The sequence below is a fragment of the Heterodontus francisci genome, chromosome 40 (assembly GCF_036365525.1).
Source record: "Heterodontus francisci isolate sHetFra1 chromosome 40, sHetFra1.hap1, whole genome shotgun sequence".
NCBI classification, from domain to species: domain Eukaryota; kingdom Metazoa; phylum Chordata; class Chondrichthyes; order Heterodontiformes; family Heterodontidae; genus Heterodontus; species Heterodontus francisci.
Window position 1 is genome coordinate 5,340,892 of NC_090410.1, and position 26,785 is coordinate 5,367,676.

Here is a 26,785-nt window from a genome sequence, read left to right on the forward strand (position 1 = left end):
GGTTGTGAAAGAAACTATATAAATGCAAGCATTTCTCAAATCTTTAATTCCCCTCAATTAAGCGGAATCAAGGAAGATTTGCTGTTCTGGTGGGTCTTTGTTCTTGTAGTTCCTGGCTTTGCTGTTTGTGAAGTTCATAGAACTCTGCTTTAAATCAGATAAAATTTATTTTCTTTATTCCTCCCTCGCAGATAGTGCTCTGAGTATCGGGATCAGCTCACAGCCTTTTGCTCCTGTTGGAGTCTCTCTGCATTCCTTGTGCTGTCACCATGGATTTAAATGACCCAGGAACAACTTTCCTTTTTGTTTCGCTCAGTATTCTGTTCCTTGTGTGGTTCCTTAAAAACAAACAGCCGCAGAGAGGCAGGCTTCCCCCCGGTCCTCTTGCCCTCCCAATTCTTGGCAACTTGTTCCAAGTGAATATAAAAGCACCTCACAAATCTCTTATCAAGGTAAGAACTTCTGTTTCCTAAAATAACTAAATAATGCAAAATGTCTGTTTGTTTCTTCCCAACGTTTTCCCATCCTTCCTCTTGGACTCATCCTGGGGTACAAATGTAGAGACGCCAGCCACCCCTGGACACCAATATGCTATTCTAAAACTGTTAGGTTGGATTAGTGAGTGTTGGTGACTTTTTAAGTGGGAGACATAGTCAAACCCAATATTGTCCTTAACAATGTCAAAACATACATTTTCTTTTTAGCTGAAGTTACTGAATAGTGCTCAGAATGGTTGGCTTATGTGATTTCCTATAGTATTGGAGAGATTGAGGGTAATGCCCAATCGCTATCCTAACTAAAATCAGCTGATCTACACAATCCGAGGATCAAAGCTTGGATCTTTCTGGATCTATGTGGCTCAGTATCAGACGATGGTTTAACACTCAAATATTTGATTTTTTTTTTTCTAAGAGTCATGAGTGTCAGATCAGAAAGATGAAGTGATAAAATATATCAACAACATTTCTTCAGGTGAAATAAAATCTAAGCAAGATTTTTGTAAAATGATCTTTCAACCTGAGTTCAAATCCAACGTGGACTGATGGGATGAAATTCTCTGTCTGCTGGCTGTGTCCTACGTGAAATGAGTTTGGGCAGTCTCAACCTACTTCCTAGTGGGCACAGGATGACAACAACAACTTGCCTTTAATGTAACAAAACTTCTCAAGGCACTTGACAGGGGCATTATAAAACAAAATTTGACACCGAGACACATAGAAAGATATGAGGGCAGTATGACCAAAATCTTGGTCAAAGGTGTCAGCTTTAAGGAGTGTCTTAAAGAAAGAAAAAGAGTTCGAGAGGCTGAGAGATTTAGCAAGGGAATTCCGGAGCTTGGGGCCTTGGCGGTTGAAGCCATGGCCGCTAATGATGGAGTGATTAAAATTGGGGAACCTCGAGTTCAGAATTAGAGGAGCACAGATATCTTAGAGGATTGTGGGGCTGGAGGAGATTACAGAGATAGGGAGAGATGAGGCCATGGAGGGATTTGAAAACAAGGACAGGGAATTTAAAATTGAGATGTTGCTTCACCGGGTGCCGATGTAGGTCAATGAGCAAAGAAATGTGACTTGGTGCAAGTTAGGACATTGGCAACAGAGATTTGGATGACTTCAAATCTATGGTGGGTAGAACGTGGGAGGCTAGCCAGGAGTGCATCGAAATGGTCAAGTCAAAAGGTAACAAAGCCATGGATAACGGTTTCAGTAACAGATGAGCTGAGGCGGGGAATCGGGTGATATTCCAGAGGTGGAAATAAGTGGTCTTAGGGAATGCCAGGATATATGGTCGGTAGCTCATCTTGGGGTCAAATATGACACCAAGGTTGCTAACAATCTGGTTCAGCCTCAGACAGTTGTCAGGGACAGACAAGAACAATAAGTTGTATTTATATAGAACCTCTAATTTAGCATAAAGCATCAAGTATCTTAAGTCCTTGTAAGGGGCTTTCCCAGCTGCTGGCCTTAGCAAGTGAAGGCAGATTTTCTCAGTAAACTGCTCAGAGCAAAGCTGAGCTGCGTGTATCAGGGAGGTCTCAGATGTGATGCCTGGTCTGAGTGAGCTGATCTCAGTGAAGCTCTACAACTGGCCTCTGTGCCACAGGTTAGGAAGAATAGAATGGCTCAAGGTTCTCGCTGTGGATTGTTACTCAACAGGCTCTGGCTGGAAAAAGCAACTGTTTGGATATTGGATGATAATAGGACTAGATTTAACTGTGAGGCTCCCAATGATTAAAAAGCTACCGGCTACTCATTGTTTAGGTTCATACATGATGAGTGAGGTCTTGAATGAGATACCATTGGGACTTCACCCCACCAGGATTCATCACTTTCAGGAAAGGAAACTGGAAAATAATCTCAGGGTGAAATATATTCCATGCACCCAGGATGAGCATATGGACTTTGCATTTGAGCCATGCTTATTGCTAGAAACACAATAGAAACAGGTTTTATCCTAGAGGTCAATGAAATATAGTGACACCATTATTCCCAGCCAAACTGGAGATAGGGAAATTAATTACCCTGTCGATTACACCTGGAGACTGCACTGCTGTAAGTGACTGGGATTGATTTTACGCTCATAACTTGAATATTACTCTCCTCCACTAACTGTATTTTGCTGGAGAAAGCTTTTATTGGTAGAAGTTTGCTGTAATATCCATCATGAGTTCTGTTTATCTAGTTTGTAGAGACTTTTTAAATAAACACTGCAGACTGTTTGCTGTAGTATGCTGTTTAAATAGAATCTATTTGCTGAGTAAAAACACTTTGCTGTAAGCCCTGCCCCATCTGCCACCAATTCCTAGGCTGATACAGTGGTGTCAATAAATACTTTGATATTATCCAGGGTGCCGCACCTTTTTTAACAGTTGTTCCTTATCTTTCATGTCTCCACAGCTAAGCAAGCAGTATGGCCCTGTATTCACCATCTGGTTTGGTGGCTTCCCTGCAGTGGTGTTATGTGGCTTAGAGACTGTGAAGGAAGCTTTGATTGAGCGAGGGCATGACTTTGGCAGCAGGTATCTCTTACCGGTCCTCAAAAAAATGACAGAAGACTATGGTGAGAACCCTTTATTCTCAGTTCAAATTACTATCACTGATTTTTTCCCTCATGAGATTTGAGCCTTTAGAATCATAGAATGTACAGCACAGGAGGAGACCATTTGGCGCATTGAGCTTTTGCCAGTGTTAGATCATCAACCGGAGTTGCCTACTCCTATTCCACTTCCCTGACCTTTTCCCTATATTCTTGTATCCTTGCTTTTAACCCTAACTTCTCCCTTATTCATCTAGTGATAATGCTAATTCTATGCTTCTTTGTCAAAATTTAAAAAAGTGAGGATCAAAATGAGGTCATTCAACCCTCCATCATAGAAATATAGCACTTTTTTTACAAAGCACCTTTTCCATTCTCATAACATCCCAAAGCTCTTCAGAACCAATAAGTACTTTGGAACTATATTCACTGCTATTATGCAGGCAAATATTGGCAGTTAATGAGCAATGATATAAATGATGAATCTGTTTTTTTTGTGGTAGTTAATTGGTCAATGTTGGCCAGGACACCAGGAGAACCCCTGCTCTTCTTCAAACAATTCAATATGTTCTTTTACAATCTGCACTGAAGTATCAGTGTGGGCTACGTGCTGAAATTCTGCCGTGGGAATTGAAACCACAGTCTTCTGACTCAGACAAGTATTTTACCAACTGAACCAAGTTGGCTTGTCCAACTTTTAGTGCCATTGCCTCACAATGCTGCCAATTTTGTACTTTGCCATCAAAATTTCTGGTGATGTTGGTTGAGGAATAAATGTTGTCCAGGACACATGGAGAACTCCCTGCTCTTCTTGAAAAGAGTATCTACCTGAATTGGGAGATGGTTTAACATCTCATCAGCAAGACAAAGCTCTGACAATGCACAATTCCCTCAGTACTGGACTAACCTGTCAAACTAGGTTAATTCCTAAAGTCTTGAACGGGCCTTCAACCCACAACTTGCGCATGCTCGAAGAACTGCACCTCATCTTTTGACTGGGCACTTTACAGCCTTCTGGACTCAACACTGAGTTCAACAATTTTAGATCATAACCTCTGCACCCATTTTGTTTTGCTGTTTTTTTTTGTCCTCTTGTTTTTCTTATTTCCTTTACTTTGCATGCGGACGGCAGCTATTCAGGATCCTGCCATTCACACCTCCTTTAGACACAGCTTTTGTTTTTTTTACTCGTCCCATTACTGCTCCCTTTGGCCTTGCACCATGAAACATTTTGTCATTTTAATCTCTCCTGCCCTTCATCCTATTCCAACCCTTCCCTTTTGCTATTCTTCCCACCTTCCCTCCCTTTCACTTACTCAAAACATTTCTAACTTTTCCCAGTTCTGATGAAAGGTCACAGATCTGAAACATTTCTCGCTCCACAGATGTTGCCACACCTGCTGAGTACTTCCAGCACGTTCTGTTTTTATTTCAGATTTCCAGCATCCGCAGTATTTTGCTTTTGTGTAGTCCCACCAGGAGGATGACCATATGGATGAGGTATTCTTGGCAGCTGTAGAAAAGGGAAAAAGGAAATCGAAAATATTCAGTATATTTTTTTGTCAACAGCCAATTGAAAATTCAATCACTAATTTCTTCTCTAATGTTAATGTCTCTCTTGCAGGAATTATCTCCAGTAGTGGCGAGAGATGGAAACAGCTTCGGAGATTTTCTCTCAGCACCTTGAGGAATTTTGGGATGGGGAAAAAAGGCATTGAAGAGCGGATCCAGGAAGAAGCACAGTTCCTGGTTACAGCTATCAGGAATAAAAAAGGTTTCTGACTGAAGTATTAGAGGATTATTTTCAATGATCAAAAGTAGACTTGTTCTCCTTTATCCAAGTTCCAAACTGGGGATAGGCAAGGATCACTGCCAGGGATGAGTGGGAAAGCCTATTATGTCCAATTAAAGGGCCTATTTCAGGTCTCCAAATGTTGACTTGAACTTTCCAAAACACGGCAAAGAGATGGAGGCGGCCTCCTGGCTAGCAGCAAACCCAAGGACGGGGTGGGGGGTTTGACAGCGCTCCATCCTGCTAGGAAACCCACCCCCCACAGCCAAAGGGTCAAAGCTGCAGCCATTGGCTGTCCAGTGGAGGGGTAGCCCCTCCATGATGACGGCCTGGCAGCTGTGGCCTTTTTGATTACTAACATTTGTGAAAGCTCTTCGGAAAGCGCCTACATCTTGAGGCTCTCTCTCTCTCCTACCTACATCGGCAACTCCCACCTCTGAAGGTGAGGCTGCCGACCTGTCAGTGCTGGAGGGCATCCTACTGACCCTCCAGCTTTGGAAGACTGCCCACTGTCCTTAATTGGATGGGATTCTGGATGTGGCCCTTAATTAGCTGCCTCATTGAAAATTGCTATCTGGGTCCTGACATTAAATTTGATGAATTGACCATTTAAGATGATATAGTGGAGCGAATTTTACAGACCCACCCCCCGATTTCAGGGGCCTTGATGCCGGGAAGGCCCAGCCCGATATTGCTGATGACAGTGAGGCCTCGTGGTCACTTGGCAACAGGAGACAAATTTGAATATGCGAAATAATTTAAATAAAGGAATAGATTACCTTCCCACTCCTGCTGTCTGTCCCGGTGCAACATTGGTCGGGGGATCCAAGGCGGAACACTGATGGGGAGGGGGGAGAAGGTAAGTTTTTCAGTGCGGGGTGAGGAGGAGCGGTGTCAGAGTCATTTTATTGGTGTAGGGATGGTGGGAAGGGGTAAAGTTTAAAGTTTATGAACTTTGAGGGGGAAGGTCAGGGTAAGTGTTTTAGGAGGGGAGAGGGCAGGTACTTAATTCAGTGGTTATTGGGGGGTGTGAGTGAGGGTCAGGATCAACTTATTTAATTTTAAAAAATCAATTCTCCTTTAAATGGTTAAATGTAATGATAAGGTTCGAAGCTCTTTAAAAATAGTGTCAGCGCCTGTGCAAAGGCAGCTGACGCCATTTCCAGGGACGGGCCACCCACCCTCTCACGTCATTGGCCGGTGGGGGCAGGGGTGCGGTTTGCCCTGGCTATTTTAAAGAACCGCTGCGCTTAATATCGCGGCAGCTCGGTGACGTGTGGCCTGTGCGGGCAGAGCACCATTGTTTCCGTCCGCCGCTAATCCAGGGAGCTCATGATGGGCATTGTCATTGGACAGCAAGTGGAAGACAGCCATTTCAGGTAGTGCTTCGTCATGAGTTTCGTATCATTTGTGAATATGATCACTAGGTTGTGTTGCAAAGGCGCTGACATCAGCATGGATGAATTACTGCAATCTGGTCACAGGTGGTTTGTTTATGTACAGATTTAAAATAGTGGTGCTAGTAGATCAGAGAAAATTGATTCTTTCAAAACTGGTATTTGTTGTCAATTTATAATTCATTTATATCATGCCTATAACAACCTCAGAATGTTCCAAAGCACCTTACAACTAATGAAGTATTTTTTGAATTGTAGTCACTGTTGTATGTAGGACAAGTGTCTGAACAGCCCTGTTTAAAAGTAAACCAAATGGGTGAGCCCTGCATTGGAAGCCCAATATGTGGTAAAGAAAGACACACTTATTTCGTATCTTATTACATGTCCCAAGGTACATCATACAAATTGTAGTCAGTGTGGTTACGTTGGCAAACACAGCGGTGTTTCTGCAAACAGCAAGGTCTCACAAACAAGCGTGAGATGAATGGGCAGTTCGGGGAGTGATAATGGCCAAAGCACCACAGCTATCTGTTTAGACACGCAATGGCTTGTGAAATTAGAGTTCTGTGCAGGTGTGAGTATTTATTTTGCTATTAGCAAAGAGATGGCAGAGAGTTGGATCTCATCCAACATTCTAAAAGGTTCCCACCCTTTTGCAGTTATTTACCATTTGCTGTATACTGAATGACAACTTGCATTAATTTAGCACTCCTCATGTAAAGATCTCAGCACTTCACAAACAAGATGGTAGGAGCCTAGGAAGTACAGAGGGTCAGAGGGGCCTTGGTAAATTTGTTCATAGATCACTGAAGGCAGCAGCACAGGTAGATAAGGTGGTTAGGAAGGCATATGGGATACTTGCCTTTTTTAGCCGAGGCATAGAATATAAGAGCAGGGAGGTTATGATGGAGCTGTATAAAACGCTCGTAGTTAGGCCACAGCTGGAGTACTGTGTACAGTTCTGGTCACCACTGTAGGAAGGATGTAATTGCACTGGAGAGGGTGCAGAGGAGATTCACCAGGATGTTGCCTGGGCTGGAGCATTTCAGCTATGAAGAGACACTGGATAGGCTAGGGCTGTTTTCCTTAGAGCAGAGAAGGCTGAGGGGGGACCTGATTGAGGTGTACAAAATTATGAGGGGCATAGATAGGGTAGATAGGGAGAATTTTTTTCCCTAGTGGAGGTGTCAATAATCAGGGGGCATAGATTTAAGATGAGGGGCAGGAGGTTTAGAGGGGATTTGAGGAAAAGATTTTTCACCCAGAGGGTGGTTGGAATCTGGAACACACTGCCTGAGGGGGGTGGTAGAGGCAGGAACCATCACAACATTTAAGAAGTATCTAGATGAGCACTTGAAATGCCATAGCATACAAGGCTACGGGCCAAGTGCTGAAAAATGGGATTAGAATAGATAGGTGCTTGATGGCCAGCACGGACACGATGGGCTGAAGGGCCTGTTTCTGTGCTGTACAACTCTGACTCTAAGACAGAAAGGGAAGAAGGATGTTTGCGAAAAGGAAAATACTGCAGTTGCTGGAAATCTGAAACAGAAAATGCTGGAAATGCTCTAGAGGTTAGGTAGCATCTATGGAGAGATAAAACATAAATAATGTTTCAGGACTGTGTAACCTTTCATCAGAACTGCAAAAGTTAGAAATGTAACAGGTTTTGAGGAAGTGAAAGGGAGGAGAGGAGCAGTAGAACTCAACAAAAAAAAACTGAAAAAAATGGAGGCAGAGATTATGATTTAAAATGATTGAACTCAAATGTTGAGCCAATTTTCTACCTTGCTCCCACTCTGAACTTTCTGCCCTTGGCCTGCTACAGTGTTCCAGTGAAGCTCAACACATGCCTGAGGAACAGCACCTCATCTTTCGACTGGGCACTTTACAGCCTTCCAGACTCAACACTGAGTTTTTTTTTGCTGGTTCGATTTTTTTTTTCTCTCTTTTCTTCCACCAACCCCCCGTGTCCCCCAAACACACATCCTTTGTTTCTTTCTTAATTCCATGACTTTGTGTTCAGATGGCTGCTATTCTGTCATTTACACTTTGTCCAGACACATCTTTTGTTTCTTCACTTGCCTTATTACTACCCGCTTTGGCTTTCAACAATGAAACCATTCGTCATTTAATCTCTCCTGTCCCCCCACCCTATCACAGACCTTCCCTTTTGTTCTTCTTCACCACCCCCCCGCCCCCCAATTTCACTTCCTCAAAACCTATTACATTTCTAACTTTTGCCAGTTCTGATGAAAGGTCAAACAGACCTGAAATGTTAACGCTGTTTATCTCTCCACAGATGCTGCCGGACCTGAGTATTTCCAGCATTTTCTGATTTTGTTTATGAAAAGGGTTTGAATGAGGATGTTAAAAGTAAATCAAAGGGATTCTCAAGTCATGTGAGTGCACACCCAAGCTATGTCATGCCAGTTGTTTCAATACGAGGTGGAGGTCATTTCTGATCAACACAAGATGTGTAGCATCAGAAGTTCCTGATGGCTCAGCTAGTTAATAGTAGCGAGTAGCTGAGCCAAAAAGATTGGGAATGCCCCTGTATTGGCTGATTCCAGCTGGTGTGGTGGTGGGCTCACTGCGGTAGGCTTCAGGCTTTAGATTGATGATGGAAAAATCAGTTCTTTATTCCCAACCTCTACCCAGTGGCCCCTCCCCGCTCTTCCACCAGGAGTGCAGTATACAGACACCAGATGAGGACAGAATCAGAACCGAGATGTGAAGCTCCTACAATCAAATAGCTAACTGACTGCTTTTTAACAGAAATTTCAGATTTTTAATATCTATCGTTGTTTGTGTAACACTGTACCTTTCTAACTGGCCTTTCTCAATGGTATCAGAGAACCCATTTAGCCCAGATTTTCTGCTGAGATGTGCGACATCAAATATCATCTGTTCCATTGTCTTTGGAGATCGGTTTGAATATGGAGATAAGAAGTTTCTTTCATTGATGGAGTTGGTTGCAGAAAATGGCCAACTTTTTAGTGGCCCCTGGGTGCAGGTAATTCTTTTTCATTTATATCATCGTGTTACTGAAACTGTGTACATCGATCATTAAAATGGGCGGGTACAAAAAAAATCAAAAAGGCTAATGGATTGCTGACCTTTATGTCTAGAGAACTGGAATACAAGGGGTCAAAGTCATGCAATAGTTATACAAAACCCTGGTTAGAGACCACACCACTAGGAGTAGTTCTGGCCTTGGATGTAGTGTAGTCTAGATTTACTAGATTGATAACTGGACTCCAAAGGTTAAGTTCTGAGGAGAAATTGCACAAACTAGGGTTGTGTTCACTGGAAATTAGAAGGATAATTGAAGTTTACAAGTTATTAAAGGGCTGACACTAGATCAAGAGAAACTATTTCCGTTGATTGGGGAATCTAGGATTACGAGACATAGCCTAAAAATCACAGCCAAACGTTTGAGGAGTGAAGATGGGAAACACTTCTACAGGTGTGGCAGAAATCTGCAAACCGAAGTTGATGCTGGTCAGTTGTTAATTTTAAATCTGAGATTGATCATTTCTGTTAACGCTATTAAGGGGCAAAGGCAAGTTTTATGGAGTTAGGTCACAGGTCAGCCATGATCTGACTGAATGGCGGAATAGGCTCCAGGGGGCTAGATGGCCTGCTCCTGTTATCATGTTCCGAACTCTAAACTGGTCAGAAATCTAGATGATGCTCAAATAGTGAAACAGTACAGAGGGAAGATGCAGCTCAAGATTTGAAAAAGAATTTAGATCAATTGCTTATCTGGGAGACAAATGGTGGTCATCACATTACAAAAACAGGTACAAACACAGCAGAACTTGAGGAGAGGAGCAAAGGGACTGATCCCAAGATTGATGGGGTAGTGCCATAAGGTAAGATTAGAGAACCTGAAGCTCTACAATCTAGACAGAAGTTGGTTATGGTTGGTTATCGAGATCTACAAACAATTAGATAGGTACAGGCACAAGAAACCCAGAATATTACTTCAACTTAAGCAGACAAGGAGTAGCAGAGGGCAATTAGTTAAAAGTAAATTTAAAGTGGGTCATCAAGAACTCTTCACTGAGTGAGAACTATTTGGGATGGTCTAACCAGTGGGGTATTGGAAGCAAAAACATTGAGGTTAAAGTAGAGCAGAATGCTGTGATGGGAGATATGAGTTTTGTGCTAAGATCACAGTGCAAAGCATTGATTGGCAATGAATACTTTGCTCTGTTTCCTACTCAGAATGGATCATGGGCATCAACCCATCAAACCCACTCAATGTCAAGTCGAAGCAGGATATTCTCAGTCCATATAGGATATTCTATCAGGAAATTCCTTACCAAATCACTTGTTGATTGCCTATCCTGATCTCCCTGAAAATATAATTAAGCAGTGCTTAAAGCAGTCCTAATAACCTCCAATTCAGCTTCTCAACAGGGGTTGATCCAGCTCCTTTTTGAAGGTGACCCTGAATCAACTACCTTCATTGAGAGCCTGTCCTACATGTCCACCATCCTGTGTGGGTTGGAACAGAGGGTGGAGGTGGAAAGGGCAGATTTCTATAATGTCTAACCTTGCTCGAGGCATGTGCATTTTGTTCTCTATTCCAATCCTTATTGTCCAAGTTAAATAGGACGTTTACTCCCACCCTAACTATTCTCATTATTGTAAAGTCCTATATCACACCTTCTTTTCTCAAGTGGAAAGCTTAGTCACCTTAGCCTTTCTTCCTAACTTTTCTGAGCTGAGATCAGCTGACAGTCTAGCTCTCTGTTGGTCTCTGGCTCAGCACCAGACGAGGAGATGAAACTGTTTTTGATGCAGTGTCCCATTTAGGATATCTGATCTACACCAATCTACTGACACCAGCTGGCCAGAAGCACCACTTTGTTAATGAAAATATTATTTGCTTTGCAGATGTACAATAACTTCCCGAAGATCATGGAGTTTCTGCCTGGGCCTCACAAGCGGATCTTACAAAATGTAGCAGATTTGAGTAATTTTCTGAATGAAATGATTCAAAATCACAAAAAAACTTTCCATAAAGACTTCTCCAGGGATTATATCGACAGTTTCCTCATCAAGATGGATGAGGTACTGGAAGTAGTTTTCTTTTTATATTCATATGTTCAAATTTTTGTTCCTCCTCCCTGAAAATAAATGATTTTCATGGACACTGATCAGGTGAATGAAACACTGAGGTTATTTCTGACTGAACAAAACACTTGCTTTGGTAATTGGGTGTTGTAAACATCCCAGTGACATTAATATGTAAACAATCAAAAAATGTGATGAACAGAATGGTTAACAGCACAACTTGAGTTTGAAAACAAACACCATAAATGACTACATACAATTTAAGAGCTTTAATGTTTTATAAGTAGATTTCATTCATTTTGTTTTAGGAGAAACACAAGCCTGACTCAGAATTCATTGACAAGAACTTGTTGATGTCGGTAATGAATTTAATTCTAGCTGGAACTGAAACAACCAGTACAACATTGCGATGGGCTATTCAGATCCTGGTGAAGTATCCGCAGATTCAGGGTAAGCATCATCACTTGAAATAAATGGAGGATGTATTTCAACAGTGCAATACAAATGTTAGTGTTGGAGAATGGAATATGTTCCCATTTCAGCCACCCTAGTGTTAGCATTGAGTAGATTGTAGACAGTTGCTGACTGAAGCTCCACGTGCTCTGCTCCTACAATGGTGTCAGCCACAACCTCCGAAGAAAGTCCCCTGCAGAACCATTTCTCACCCCACCCCACTCTCTCTAAATGACATTGCCCGAACAGGTGCTGTGTGGTATCCTTGGCCACTTTATCTCCTCTGATCTCAGATGGTAGTATAAGGATGTTAATACTGAAGACAGTGAGAGAGACCCCTTCCACAGTACGAGCGATGATCTAACAGTCACATAAGATAGGCTTGAGAAGAAGAAGGTATATCAGCACAAAGGATGCTAACTTAGGTGGCTTGCTGTGAGCGTATATAGTAAATGTAAATGATAAAGAGTTGTTAGTTTAACCATTACCGGAGTCTAAGACTTTCTCTAGAACTCCCTGCAATGCTACTAATACAAACCCAACAATGCAACAGAAACCTCTCCGTTGCTGAAGCTGCCTCCGAGACACTCAGTTTTACTTTTACTGCCAAACACTACATCTCCTTCCAACAGCTCGTAACTTTTAAAAAGTTCAAGTCCAAACAGAATCCTGCTCTTAAATCTACGGATATTCTTCTGGCTGCTCTCTGGACAGTATCCAGTTAGTATAACCTCGGTGCTGGGAAACCTTTAGAAACAATAATTCGGGACAAAATTAACAGTCACTTGGACAAAAATGGATTAATTCAGGAAAGCCAGCATGGATTTGTTAAGAACAAATCATGTTTAACTAACTTGCTTGAGTTTTTTGCTGCGGTAATGAAGGGTTGATGAGGGTAATGTGGTTGATGTGGTGAACATGGAGTTTCAAAAGACCTTTGATAAAGTGTTACATAATACTTTTTTCAGTAAAGTTAAAGCCCATGGAATAAAAGGGACAGTGACAGCATGGACACTAACTTGGCTGAGTGACTTGAGATGGAGAGTAGTGGTGAACAGTTGTTTTTTGGAGAGGGGGACGACATATAGATGGATTCCCCAAGGGTCCACATTAGGACCACTGCTTTTCTTGATCGATATTAATGACCTAGACTTGGGTATAGAGGGCACAATTACAAACTTTGCGGATGACACAAAACTTGGAAATATTGTAAACTGTGAGGAGGATAGTGATAAACTTCAAAAGGACATAGGCTGATGGAATGGGCAGACACAAGCAGATGAAATTTAATGCAGAGAAGTGTGAAGTGATTCATTTTGGTAGGAAGAACAAGGAGAGGTAATATAAAATAAAGGATACAATTCTAAAAGGGCTGCAGGAGCAGAGGGACCAAGAGGTATATGTACCAGGGCAGGTTGAGAAAGCGATTAATAAAGCATATGGAACCCATGGCTTTATAAATAGGGGCATAGAGTACAAAAACAAGGAAGTTATAATGTACCTTTATAAAACACTAGTTCAGCCTCAACAGGAGTATTGTGTCCAATTCTGAGCACCACATTTTAGGAAGGATGTGAAGGAATTAGAGAGGGTGTCGACAATATTTACAAGAATGGTTCCAGGGATAAGGGACCTCAGTTGTGAAGATAGATGGAGAAGCTGGGACTGATCTCCTTGCAGAAGATTAAGAGGAAATTTGATAGAGGTGTTCAAAAGTATGAGGGGTCTGGACAGAGTAGATAGGGAGAAACCGTTCCCATTGGCGAAAGGGCCGAGAACCAGAGGACACCAAATTAAGGTGAATGGGGAAAAACAAACAATGGTTACACAAGGAAAATCTTTTTTGGTCAATAGTGAGGATCTGGAATGCACTGCCTGAGTTTGGTGGATGTAGATTCAATCGAGGCTTTCAAAAGAGAATTGGATAATTATCTGAAGATAAACAATTTGCAGGGCTATGGGGAAAAGGCGGTGGAGTGGAACTAGTTGAGTTGTTGTTGCAGAGAGCTAGCATGGGCACAATGGGTCGAATGGCCTCCTTATGTGCTGTAATCATTCTAATGATTCTTAAAGTGGCTGTGTCTCTCTCAATTCTGGCTTTCAACCTACCTCACTCATCACAACCTGTTGTGCCCTCTCTATTTTATCAATACTATTATGACCACTGGCGCTCTGAACTTTCCTTTCTCATTCCCTCTAACTTGCATCTACAAGTTGCATTTCAGCAGCTTGCTCAAGCTTCATTGACAGCATCTCCCAAACCCACAATCTCTATTACTTTGAAGGAGAAGGGCAGCAGGTGCATGGGAATACCACCAGCTCTAAGGTCCCCTCCAAAATCCTGAAACTCCCTAGACTGTGGGAGTACCTTCACCACAGGGATTGCAGTGGTTCAAGAAGGCAGCTCACCTGCACCTTCGCAAGGGTAATTAGGGATGGGCAATAAATGCTGGCCTGGCCAATGAACCCCACATGAATGAATGGAAAAAAATCCATTCTACACACCTTGTTCTTCCCTGTATTAAAGACTCATCTCAGTATTTTCCACTTTCATTGTTTGCCAGCACTTCAAATCAGTACAATTACTTACTTCGCCCCCCCAAACTTCCCTTCCTCCTATGGACTTTACCCAAGCTTGGTGTACCGAGCCTTGGACTAAGGGCAGTGGTCCTTCTCAGGGTTTCTACATAAAAAGAAAAACCATCACTTCAAAATCATCTCACTCCCCACTGGTCTTGTGATTGGATTAAGGCAGTTGTATGAACTGGCAGTCAAATGATATAGTATTGCTAAGTGAATCAATTCATCAATAAGTGAATTGGGATAGAAGACAAGAGTCAGCTGGTGCTTGTAAACTAAATACATTAAAAAAAAAATTGTTAATAGTCGTTTGGTAGTACAGAACTTGAGTATTGCTGAAAACAGAGACATTTTGTCAATGCTTTTTGTGTTGCACTCATCAGGACAATTCACAAGAATGCCAATGTAAGGGAAAGCAACAAATTTATACTGTATGAGAAGAGAGTACTTGTTGGTTGGCAAGTGGACTCAGATTGACTCTGATTTGAGCAACAGGTGAAGCTAGCTGTTTCATGCTGCTACTATGCAGTAGCAAGACGTGTCATGTTCGCCACTAATAGAATGCTGCCATCAAGCTAAAAAGACCATTTCAACACTCCCCCCTGCTCTCATGCTCACATCTCTGTCCTGGGATTGCTGCAGTGTTCCAGTGAACATCAACGCAAGCTCGAGGAACAGCATCTCATCTACCGATTAGGCACACTACAGCCTGCCGGACTGAACATTGAGTTCAATAATTTCAGAGCATGACAGCCCCCCACTTTACTTTCATTTTTAGTCATTTTTAGTTATTTTTTCTTCCTTTTTTTTGCATTCCTTTTTACATTTTTTACAATCTTTTTTTGCATTTATTTCATTTCATCTTAGTTTGTTCAGTTTGCTTACCCACTGTTTTTTTCAGGTTGTTCTTCTTCAGGTTTGCACTTGCTGATGTTCAATATTCAGTATATTCACACCTAATCTGTACTAATGCTTTGTCTTTCAACACACCATTAACATATTGTTTGCCTTTGCTCCGTGACCTTTTGGTCAGCTATGTGGCCTGGTCCAATCTGCACCTTCTCCTTTGTTATCTCTTGCCCAACCCCCACCTCACTTGTTTATAATCTGTGACTTTTCTAATATTTGTCAGTTCCGAAGAAGGGTCACTGACCCGAAACGTTAACTCTGCTTCTCTTTCCACAGATGCTGCCAGACCTGCTGAGTGAATCCGGCATTTCTTGTTTTTGTTTCAGATTTCCAGCATCCGCAGTATTTTGCTTTTAAGCTAAAAAGACACTCTGCCTATCACACAAATGAGTAATTTGGTATATGAATTTCAATACCAATAGGATGCTAAGTATGTAGGCCGTACGTCCCAAAGACTGGCAGATTGTATCAAACAGCATGTCCCTTTTACTGTTTGCAATGGGCAAGGTACAGACCGTACCCAACCATCCCATGCTTGCAAAACTCAAAGCACAGTGTCCAACATTAGATCTGATTCCACAATTGAACAACATTTGCTAAATAATCTTTAGTGTGCTAAGAATTACACTGACAACCAATTTAAGATTGTCAGTCAGGCTCGTAGTTTGGCGCATTTGCACATACTGGAAGCTACATATATTAATACACAGGGCCCTGTTCTTTGCAGATGGAAAGAACATGTACACACATTGCGCCTGTTTCAGCTAAACAAAATAAGTGACAGCCATTCGCTGGTTCATTCCTCAGGGCAATGTCTTGACCAATCAGAGTCAAGCGATCAATCAAAGCTTGATAGTTAACTGTCAGTCTGGTGCATTCTCCATGGCAACGCCTCTACCAATCAAAGTCCACTTGCCAACCGATCAGCACTCTCTTCTCATACAGTGTAAACTTGTTACTTTCCCTTACATTGGTATTCTTGCGGATTGCCCTGATAAGGACAAGATGAAAAGCTTTGACAAAATGGACTGGATTTTATAGGGGCCTCGATGTCTGGATCCATGGGGCGGAGGTGGGGGGTGGGTCATGGAAGATTGCCCTGGATGAGGCCCAGCACAGACCTCAACAATGGCAGGGCCTGTCCTGATCTTGCTGGCAGCAGCGAGGTCTCATGGCGGTCCTCCTGCCGCTTGGCGACCAGACCATAATTTAAATATTCAAATAAATTAACTCATCTGCATTAATCAAGTTCCCATCACCTCCTGACGTGCCGCCACGATCTTCATCCCGGCAGCCGACACTGCTGTGCCTTCAAATCCCCATAAGAACATAAGAACTAGGAGCAGGAGTAGGCAATTTAGCCCTTCGTGTCTGCTCCGCCATTCAATACAATCATGGCTGATCTCATCTTGGCCTCAACTCCACTTTCCTGCCCGTTCTCCATAACCCTTCAACCCATTTCTAATTAAAAATCAGTCTATCTCCTCCTTAAATTTACCCAATGTCCCGGCATCCACCGCACTCTGGGGTAGTGAATTCCACAGATTCACGTCCCTTTGAGCGAAGTAATTTCTCCTCATCTCTATTTTTAAACCCCTTATCCTAAAACTATGACCTCTCGTTCTAGATTGCCCCACAATTTCCCATCTGGGGAAACGAGGCACAACACCTGTGGGGAGGGGGGAGGAGGTAGGTTTCTCGGTGCGGAGTGGGAGGGCAGGGACCGGGGTCAAACTCTTTGGATGGTGGGAAGGGGTTGAGGGTTAAAGTTATTAAAGGTCGGGGGGGGGGGGGGTTGGGGGGGGAAAGGTTGGGATCTGCATAAAAGTTTTGTTTTGGGGGGGAATGTCCAATTAATGAATCGATTCTTCCTTGGGGGTGAGGGGAGTGAAAATGTAATTCCAGGTGTAACTGCACTTTTCCACATTCTTTGACTTTAAAAATGCAAATACACCTAAAGGGTTTGAAGCCCTTTAAAAATGACGCTGGCGCCTGTGCAGTGGCGCCGGACGCCGTTGCCGGGGATGGTTCATCCACCCCCTCCATGTCACCGGGCAGGGCGGTCTGCCCCGGCCATGTTAATGAGCCGCCGTGTATAAGATCATGGTGGCTCCGCGGAGTAAAAGCCACATGTGCGGGCCGCCATCTTTTACAGTGGCAGCAACATAAAATCCAGCCCAATTTTCAGCAATACAAAAATTGTTAAATTGTCTTCCCCACCCCACACAACCAGAGAAAATTCATCAAGAGATTGACAAGGTGATTGGATCCAGTCGAGGACCTGCTATTGAAGATCGAGCAAAAATGCCGTACACAGATGCTGTCATACACGAGGTTCAGCGATACATCGACCTTGTTCCCATGAATGTCCCACACATGGCAACAAACGATATAGAATTCAAAGGATATCTGATTCCTGAGGTCAGAATCAAATCCATTGTAATACCCTGTTATACACATATTGTATTGCACCTTTAGAATGTCAAACTATCATGTAAGGAACTACTTTTGAAATTTTGTAACTATTGCTGAGGCAAATGAGGCAGCTACTGTGCACCAGCACTGCCTCACATAACACACAATGAGGTGAATGACCAGTCCCTCTGTTTTTGGTGTTTGGCGGTGTTGAAGCAGAATATTGAACAGGACACTTGGAGAAGTCCCTGTTTGAATAGTACCACCAGGTCTTTAACATTGATCTCAACCAAAGGGACATTTGACTTTGATTTAAATTCTCATCCTCACTTATGCACTTGGATGTCAATCTAGACTGGGCTCAAACTGCATTCTGGAACAGAGTTTGAATCAACATCTTCAAACCTAGAGGTTCGACCAACTAAGTCAGAAATAAATGTGCCTAACATACTTCACATAAAGTGGCAAGAACTTGGGAGGATGTTGTAACTTCCCAGTCTTCTACACATGGAGTCAATGGTGGCATCGGGTACAAAAATTAAGGTGCCTGTCATAAATTCTTTAAGGAAAGTAAATTAATAGTAACGCAGTCGGACAGGTTTCAAATATAATATAACATCCTGGGTTTCGGGTGACATAATGATTCCTATCTAATCTTCTCACTGGCCTCCTGATGATGCTGACTCCTGTTGAGTACCTCACACGAGTGGGCATTCTTCATATGTGAATAATGCAAGTTATTCCACTATGAGTAGCATCACAATTAAGGCTGATCTGGTCATCACACAGCATTCCCAAGCTCACTCTTAACAGTAGATTTTACCGGATAAAAATCTAGAACAGGAATTTTGGGTGTTTCCTCCCCTTCATTAGCCAGCAGTGGTGAACTCTAATGTAACATTTCCATTACTACTCCAATTAAGATCAAGTAACTCAGTCCAGTTCAGGGATCAAATCTGGAACATTCTGCTCCCTATGGATCAATACTACATCAGACAGTGCACTAACTCACCAAGGAAGATCTCTCTCAGGATTTATAACATCATCTCACTCTCTCATTATGTTACTTTGTTGTAATGCACTTCAGGTTGTTACTGATGTAAATTCCACTTGTTTCCTTGTCTGAACTTGTGATCATTCTGTTTTTAGGGCACATTTGTGATTCCTGTACTTTCCTCTGTTCTGAAAGCCACAAACCAGTGGGAAATTCCAGAATCGTTTAACCCAAACCATTTTCTTGATGAAAATGGAGGCTTCAAAAGTAGTGAAAGTTTCATGGCATTTTCGGCAGGTACAGTCTCCTCCCTTTTTGTTACTTTTTCTGTCTTTTTATCAGATCACATACAGCCTGACTGAATGCAGAATAAAGTTCCCTCTACTCTGCCATAACATGCCCAACTTCAGGAGAGTAACCCAATTACACCAATGTGATATTCCCATTTCCAAGCCAGACTAAATGGGGATCACTGACAGTAATTTCCTCTTGTAATATTTCAACAACCATTCCAAAATGGATCTCATTCCCTTCAATCTGGAAGCTGCACCTTTTCATTAATCCTCCTTTGCAAAGTTGAAAGACTGGTGTTTATATCACACCTTTCATAACTTCAGAATGTCCCAAAGTCTTTAACAGCCTTTTCGGTACTTTTTGAAGTGTAGTTACTGTTGTAATGCAGGAAAATGGCAGCTAATTTGTGCAAAGCAAGCACCCAAAAACAGCAATGTGATAATGACCAGATAATCTGCTTTAGTGGTGTTGGTTGAAGGATAAATATTGCCCTGGACACCAGGCTAAACTTCCCTGCTATACTTAGCACAGTGCTATGGGATCTCTGCCTTTGTTAAATGTCTCATTGAAAAGCTAGAACCTCTGACAGTGCAGCATTCCCTTAGCACTGCACTGGAATGTCAGCCTGGATTTTGTGCTCAAGTCTCTGGAGTGGTACTGTGGACTTGCAATCCTCTCACTGAGTTGAGAATGCTACCAACTGACCATGGCTGACACAATACAACTCTCTTTAGAATGACATATCAAACTGAGCTCAGGTTTACACCTGAAACAGCTAACAGCTTCACAATGAAATGCAGAAATGAAACACAAATGTCTGGTCACTATTATCAGTACAATCTGTAAGCATGCATACATTGATCAATTATTCGTTGTAATTCTGTCAAAATAGTCATTTAGTTTTCAACAACAAATTCCTGGATGGTAGCAGGATGAATTCATGTACCTCACTTGTTGTAATATAGCATATTGAAATGTCTTTCCCAAGCGGCTATCTAAGTAAATATACATTTATGCAAGTCTGGATCTTGACAGAACATACCCCGTTCAGCTGGAACACATTTATGTTTGTGAAGTTTCACTGAATTCACAAGTTTTCAGTTAAACAGGTCTGTTAGCTTAAGGTCTAAACCCAGTATTTCGAAGGGACACACAGATAGCTTATTCTTATGATAGTACAAAGAACAGTACAGCACAAGAACAGGCCATTCGGCCCTCCAAGCCTGCGCCGATCTTGATGCCTGCCTAAACTAAAACCTTCTGCACTTCCGGGGACAGTATCCCTCTATTCCCATCCTATTCATGTATTTGTCAAGATGCCTCTTAAACGTCGCTATTGTACCTGCTTCCACCACCTCCCCCGGCAGCAAGTTCCAGGCACTCACCACCCTCTGTGTAAAGAACTTGCCTCGCACATACCCTCTAAACTTTGCCCCTCTCACCTTAAACCTATGTCCCCTAGTAACTGACTCTTCCACCCTGGGAAAAAGCTTCTGACTATCCACTCTGACCATGCCACTCATAACTTTGTAAACCTCTATCATGTCGCCCCTCCACTTCTATCGTTTCAGTGAAAACAATCTGAGTTTATCCAACCTCTCCTCATAGCTAATGCCCTCCAGACCAGGCAACATCTTGGTAAACCTCTTCTGTACCCTCTCCAAATTCTCAACATCCTTCTGGTAGTGTGGCGACCAGAATTGCATGCAATATTCTAAGTGTGGCCTAACTAAGGTTCTGTACAGCTGCAACATGACTTGCCAATTTTTATACTCTATGCCCTGACCGATGAAGGCAAGCATGCCGTATGCCTTCTTGACTACCTTATCCACCTGCTTTGCCACTTTCAGTGACCTGTGGACCTGTACGCCCAGATCTCTCTGCCTGTCAATACTTCTAAGGGTTCTTCCATTTACTGTATAAAATTTATAATATTTATGTTGCAAGCATTAACAATTTAAATGCATTGATCAATCTCAGCTAGGATCAAAGAACACCATCTTCTTCTTTGATAAAACTGAAGTGAACACAGTTGTAAGAGTCTTTCTGAATAACGTTGCCCATCAATACAGTTATGGATAGCATTATGCTATAATCTTATGCTCTTAATATCACCTGTGGCTCAGTTCTTGCTTCTGAGTGAGAAGGTATGGGTTCAGGTTCCAGGACTTCAGCAAGGCTGACCCTCCAGTGCAGTGTAGCTACACTGCCCAACACTCAGGATTGTTTTAGGCAACAGAGAGAGACTTCCATCCCATCAGTCTGGGTTGAGTCGTCACTTAGAGATAAAAGATCAGTGCACTAAACTATTATCAACTCCACTCCCAACCTCCAGCAAAAGTAAATCCTACTCAGGAGATCTTGCCTTCAGTATCAAATTTACTCAAAGGACTGTCTGGATGGAACATGACTGGAGGTCATAGAAATTAGTATGGAATAAGATGATCAACTCAAAAGGCACAATGGATCCAAGGGTGAGGAAGGGGTTTTGTTGAGTGTAGAAAGGGCTTGCGTTAAACAAAGTGTGGCATGGATAAATATTCTGGGGAATTGCTTGAGGGTAACACCACTGCACGGTGGTGCAGTGGTTAGCACCGCAGCCTCACAGCTCCAGTGACCCGGGTTCAATTCTGGGTACTGCCTGTGCGGAGTTTGCAAGTTCTCCCTGTGTCTGCGTGGGTTTCCTCCGGGTGCTCCGGTTTCCTCCCACATGCCAAAAGACTTGCAGGTTGATAGGTTAATTGGCCATTATAAATTGCCCCTAGTATAGGTAGGTGGTAGGGGAAATATAGGGACAGGTGGGGATGTGGTAGGAATATGGAATTAGTGTAGGATTAGTATAAATGGGTGGTTGATGGTCGGCACAGACTCGGTGGGCCGAAGGGCCTGTTTCAGTGCTGTATCTCTAAACTAAACTAAACTGTAATTGCTAAACATAAAAAGACCAAGGTCCATCCAGTTAATCTTTTACCATTTTGGTGGTTGTATGATACAATAATAATGGAGTAGTTGGCTAATCATAGCAAATTAATCTCTTAATTCATTTAAAACAGACCCAGACATGAGGTGAGGAAAGCTCCATTGGTGGAAAGCTTTGAGAACCATAGGTTCAGTCACATGCACCTCCCAAGCATGCTACACTTTTTTACTGCTTATCATGCCGCAAATTACTCATGTACGATATTTCAAAATGTCATTTTCGGAAAAATATCTATAAGTTCTGCTTACCTTCTGGCCAATAGTGAGTATGCATTTGAGAGACAGCTGAAGAAGCAAGACAACGGTACAGTCCCCATATACTGGGAGGTTGGTGCTAACACAGTTTGCCTGCTATGAGATAAAATCTCAGTTGTTGTTTTAGTTTAGTTTAGAGATACAGCACTGAAACAGGCCCTTCGGCCCACCGAGTCTGTGCTGACCATCAACCACCCATTTATACTAATCCTACACTAATTCCATATTCCTACCACATCCCCATCTGTCCCTATATATTGCCCTACCACCTACCTATACTAGGGGTAATTTATAATGGCCAATTTACCTACCAACCTGCAAGTCGTTTGGCTGTGGGAGGAAACCGGAGCACCCGGAGAAAACCCACGCAGACACAGGGAAAACTTGCAAACTCCACACAGGCAGTGCCCAGAATTGAACCTGGGTCGCTGGAGCTGTGAGGCTGCGGTGCTAACCACTGCACCACTGTGCCGTCCAATGGTTGTAAAGAGCACTTTTGCTTTGTGGGATGATTAACATACTGAAATGTAAGTAGCCAAGTTGATCACACCTTAATGAGTGTGAATAGCTGGTTGAACATATGATTTTGCCTGAAAAATAACCTGAACCTTTATATTGGTACAAACTGTGCCTTTGGAATTGCCATCTATGGGAATAGTTACCACAAGTTGGCTAATAGAAATGGTGGCCTGTAATAACTCTGGGCTTCAGAAACGATGGGGACTGTACATGCAAACAAAAATTCAAAGGGGTCATGGGGGCGGGGGGGAAGGCGCGGTGGAGAGGAGGAGTGGATTATAAACTGGCTCATTTTTGACACTCATCTCACTCTGATTAATACTGAACTACACACCTATGAAAAAAATGTAAAGTAAGTGTTACACTTGTGCAATAGAGGGTACAGAGGGTGCAAATGCTTTTTGATTTTTGGGAGGGCTTTAATTTTCTTGGTTACTGAATGCTGGTAGATATTAAGTAAATGTATGCCATAGAAGGACATTTACCTGTATTGTGAGTGTAGGTAAGGCATTTTCTATTAAAATTAATGTTTTGGGCTGAGAAACAATTGGTGCAAATCATTGTGGTATATGGGAATGTTGCATGCCAACACTGTTTATCTCCCTTTGATGAGTACATGGAATTTACATTACAGAAGCAGATCCAGGACACTGTTCATTAATGGAACATACTTTTAAGCAACCCAACAGTTGAATGCTGCAGACAGACTTTTACAGCTTTGTGCTCAACAACATCTCTGTTTTTGCAGGGAAGAGAAAGTGTCTGGGAGAATCCTTGGCTCGGATGGAACTTTTCCTTTTTTTGACCACTCTGCTCCAGAACTTTGTCTTTAACCCTGTAATTGACCGCAAGGATATTGACATCTCAGCATCTACTAGTTGGATCCTGTCTATGCCCCATGTGCACAGGTTCTGTGCTATTTCTCGCTAAATCAACTGGGATGTCAATTGTGAATTTTAGCAGGTGATGTTAGAACTTCTTTTGTTCCTTTATCTAAGATTCCTAAACCAATTTTTAAAATCACAGGATCTCTGTATTTCAAATTTACTCATTCTAAATGATGCCTGAACTTCAGTACTGACGATCAGACATTCTCACATTCCCTCGAACAGTGTTGTTCAATAGAAATTACTGACGAAGCACAGATGTGACTACGGCAACACCATTTTAATAGAGAACACCTTACTTACACTCACACAATATAGGTAAATGTACTTCCATGTTCAAAGATTAACTCTTTCTCTCTCTACTAGCTGCCAGACCTGCTGACTATTTCGAGCATTTTCTGTTTATATTTCAGATTTCAAGCATCTGCAGTAATGGTGTCTAGTATTCATTATTTATGACTAATTAGAAATGCAATTAGCCACTTCTGGATTCCCAATAAGTCACATGTGGTTAGTGACTAATGTATTAAACAACACTGGCCTAGACTCTGCTCTTTGCCACATACTGGTCTCATTTCCTCTGACCTCATTTCCTGCCTGAGTTGCATAACCCAGTGGACCTCCAATAGGGATCCGTAGATCCTGGGGGGCTATAAAAACCTTCCAGGGGCCTCCAAAATAATATGAAAACGTGAGACTGGAGGCAGGAAAGGAATGTGGTCACTATAGGTTCAGCACAGAGTGCGCTGGCTGTCTCACCGAGGAGGGGATTGCTGAGAGTGGCACAGAATACCTGTTTCTTAAAAGCATTATTAAAAAAATTCTTTACATGCAACATATTTGAAAAGGAGTCCTTCAATCAAAAAAATTTGAGAACCACTGATGTAACCCATCCACATGGTCAACTGCACAATCTACATTGCACGCTCTTCCCTGCATATTCACTAGGTCCAAATCAAGACTCCTACTGGCTCATACCCTCTTTTTCAGGAATTCAGAACTGTGCAGCTCTCTTTCCTCTCTGTTTTGCCTTTTTCCTGCAATCCACAGACATAGAGTTTTAAAACGTCATCATTTACCTCATCATCTTTCCTCAACTTTATCAGCCTTGGCGCTGTCCTGTGTTCTGGACCTTGACCCATCGTCTAAGTTTCTCAATTTAAAAGACTACTGTCCTTCTACACAAGTGCCAAAACAAATAGTTCCCCAGAAGAGAGAAAAAGTAAAACTGAAAAGTGAAATAAGAGCTGAAAATGGAGGAAATGCAGAGCAATCCACCAGTATCAAGAAGTCAAAGGCTGAGTAACATTTCACAACTGTTCTAATAAAAAGACTTCACCTAAACCCTAGACTAATGGTATGTTAGTCTTTATCACAAGAGGATTTGTGTCACAGCAGTTGTGAAGTCTTACTTCAATTGTATAGAACCTTGGTTAGACCACACCTGGAGTACTGTGTGCAGTTTTGGTCCCCTTACCTTAGGAAGGATATTATTGCCATAGAGGGAGTGCAACGAAGGTTCACCAGACTTGTTCCCGGGATGGTGGGACTGTCCTATGAAGAGAGATTGGGGAAACAGGGCCAGTATTCTCAAGAGTTTTGAAGAATATCTCATTGAAATGATCTCATTGAAACCTACAAAATACTTAAAGGGATAGACAGGGTAGATGCCACTGTTTCCCTTGTTTGGGGAGTCTAGAACCGGGGGACACAATTTCAAAATAAGGGGTAAGCCACTTAGGACAGAGCAATTTCTTTACTCAGAGGGTTGTGAATCTTAGGAATTCTCTAACCCCAGAGGGCTGTGGAAGCTCAGTCATTGAGTATGTTTAAAGCAGAGATTGACATATTTCTAAATACCAATGACATAAAGGAATATGAGGATAGTGTGGGAAAAAGGCATTGAAGTGGATGATCAGCCATGATCTTATTGAATGGCGGTGCAGGCTCGATGGGCTGAGTGGCCTACTCCTGCTCCTATCTTTCAAGGAATGAGTTATATCCCTGGAATCTAATCAAGGGCCTCCTGTGATGTATATGTAGAATTATAATGGGTGCCGGCGAGATATTTGCAAATTGGAGTTCAATCAGGGATTTTGGCTGGGTTATATAATGGATATCCAGGAGTGAGGTGTAGACTGGAATCTAATTGAATTTGTTTATATATCAAATGATGGATGCCTGGAAGTGAGTTACAGGCTGCAATCTAATTATGGGGTCCAGATCACATTGCTAGTCAGAAGAGAGAACAATTTATAATTGTCATTGGAACCTAAAACAAGACTGTAGCTATGAATTTACTTTCATGTATGTTATATATTTAAGTATATAGTTGGTCTCCCAGGATATTTCATGTGGGAGTCAATGCTAAGGCTGGTCATCAAGTGAAGCAGGGTTGGAGGCCTGGGGCTCATTGAACCAGGCCTCGCTGGTGTGATTCAATCTGCATTGCAAGGTCATGAATTCTGTCCTATTTTTATATTTCCATTGGATAAATCCCAATGTCTGCAGTTATAATGAAAAGTACTTATGTAAAATTTCTCATGCTGTAATTACACTCTCTCACTAGTGGTGGTACTGCAGCACTTTAATTGAGGGAAAAGATCATCACAGCATGACAAGTTTACATAGACAGTTTCCATTATGTGCAATTAGGAATTTATACTGGAAAACTGGACAAGAACTATGGCACATAAACTTTTTAATGTATCTTATTAACTGCGTAAACAGTTTTTGTCTTGCTGGCATTGTAACAGATGCCAAAGGACAGTGTAATCTATTGCAATAATGAATGATGAGCATGTAAAATGACTGAGTAAAACAAGACAAATATAAACAAAGAAACCACTGCTTGTTTTGAAATTGTATAATAATGTTGTGTGCTGTTTTATATAAGTTTTAACCTTAAAGTCTCTGAAGAATTGTTGGTGAATATTGTTTTTAAACAGCCTATATAATAAAGGTGTTTGATGAATCCATCCATGTACATGTACTTGTCTTGACTGGTTTCATTATTCATATATAGTATTTGATTAGATTTCCCTTGAATTGTCTTCATTCTTCACTGAAGTTTGTTCTCCACACAGCTAAAATAGTAATCCACATTTTTTCACCACCTGATTTGACTCGGTGATGGTGGTGCCATTGAATGTCAAGAGAGATGGCTGGGCTTTCTCTTGTTTAAGAT

At 42.1% G+C, this 26,785-nt stretch overlaps 1 protein-coding gene across 2 annotated transcripts; it reads left to right on the forward strand.

Annotated features, from left to right (window-relative positions):
* Positions 1-26,576, forward strand: LOC137353000 (cytochrome P450 2C20-like). Of its 2 annotated transcripts, none has more exons than XM_068018877.1 (10): positions 1-89; positions 192-452; positions 2,898-3,060; positions 4,661-4,810; positions 9,081-9,241; positions 11,134-11,310; positions 11,622-11,763; positions 17,489-17,676; positions 18,820-18,961; positions 23,460-26,576. In XM_068018877.1, the coding sequence occupies exons 2-10, from the start codon at positions 270-272 to the stop codon at positions 23,639-23,641; spliced, it is 1,488 nt and encodes a 495-aa protein (XP_067874978.1). In that variant the 5' UTR covers positions 1-89; positions 192-269; the 3' UTR covers positions 23,642-26,576. The 2 variants fall into 2 exon arrangements, with proteins under 2 accessions (XP_067874978.1, XP_067874979.1); XM_068018878.1 differs by lacking the exon at positions 23,460-26,576 and adding an exon at positions 23,346-23,439.
* The last annotated feature ends 209 nt before the right edge of the window (positions 26,577-26,785 follow it).

Excerpts from the sequence above, each read along its gene's own strand:
- LOC137353000 (XM_068018877.1), top strand. The coding sequence starts at position 270 with ATGGATTTAAATGACCCAGGAACAACTTTCCTTTTTGTTTCGCTCAGT. Across the intron at positions 453-2,897 it reads CTCACAAATCTCTTATCAAG|CTAAGCAAGCAGTATGGCCC; the intron begins GTAAGAACTTCT and ends ATGTCTCCACAG. Across the intron at positions 11,764-17,488 it reads GAAGTATCCGCAGATTCAGG|AGAAAATTCATCAAGAGATT; the intron begins GTAAGCATCATC and ends CCACACAACCAG.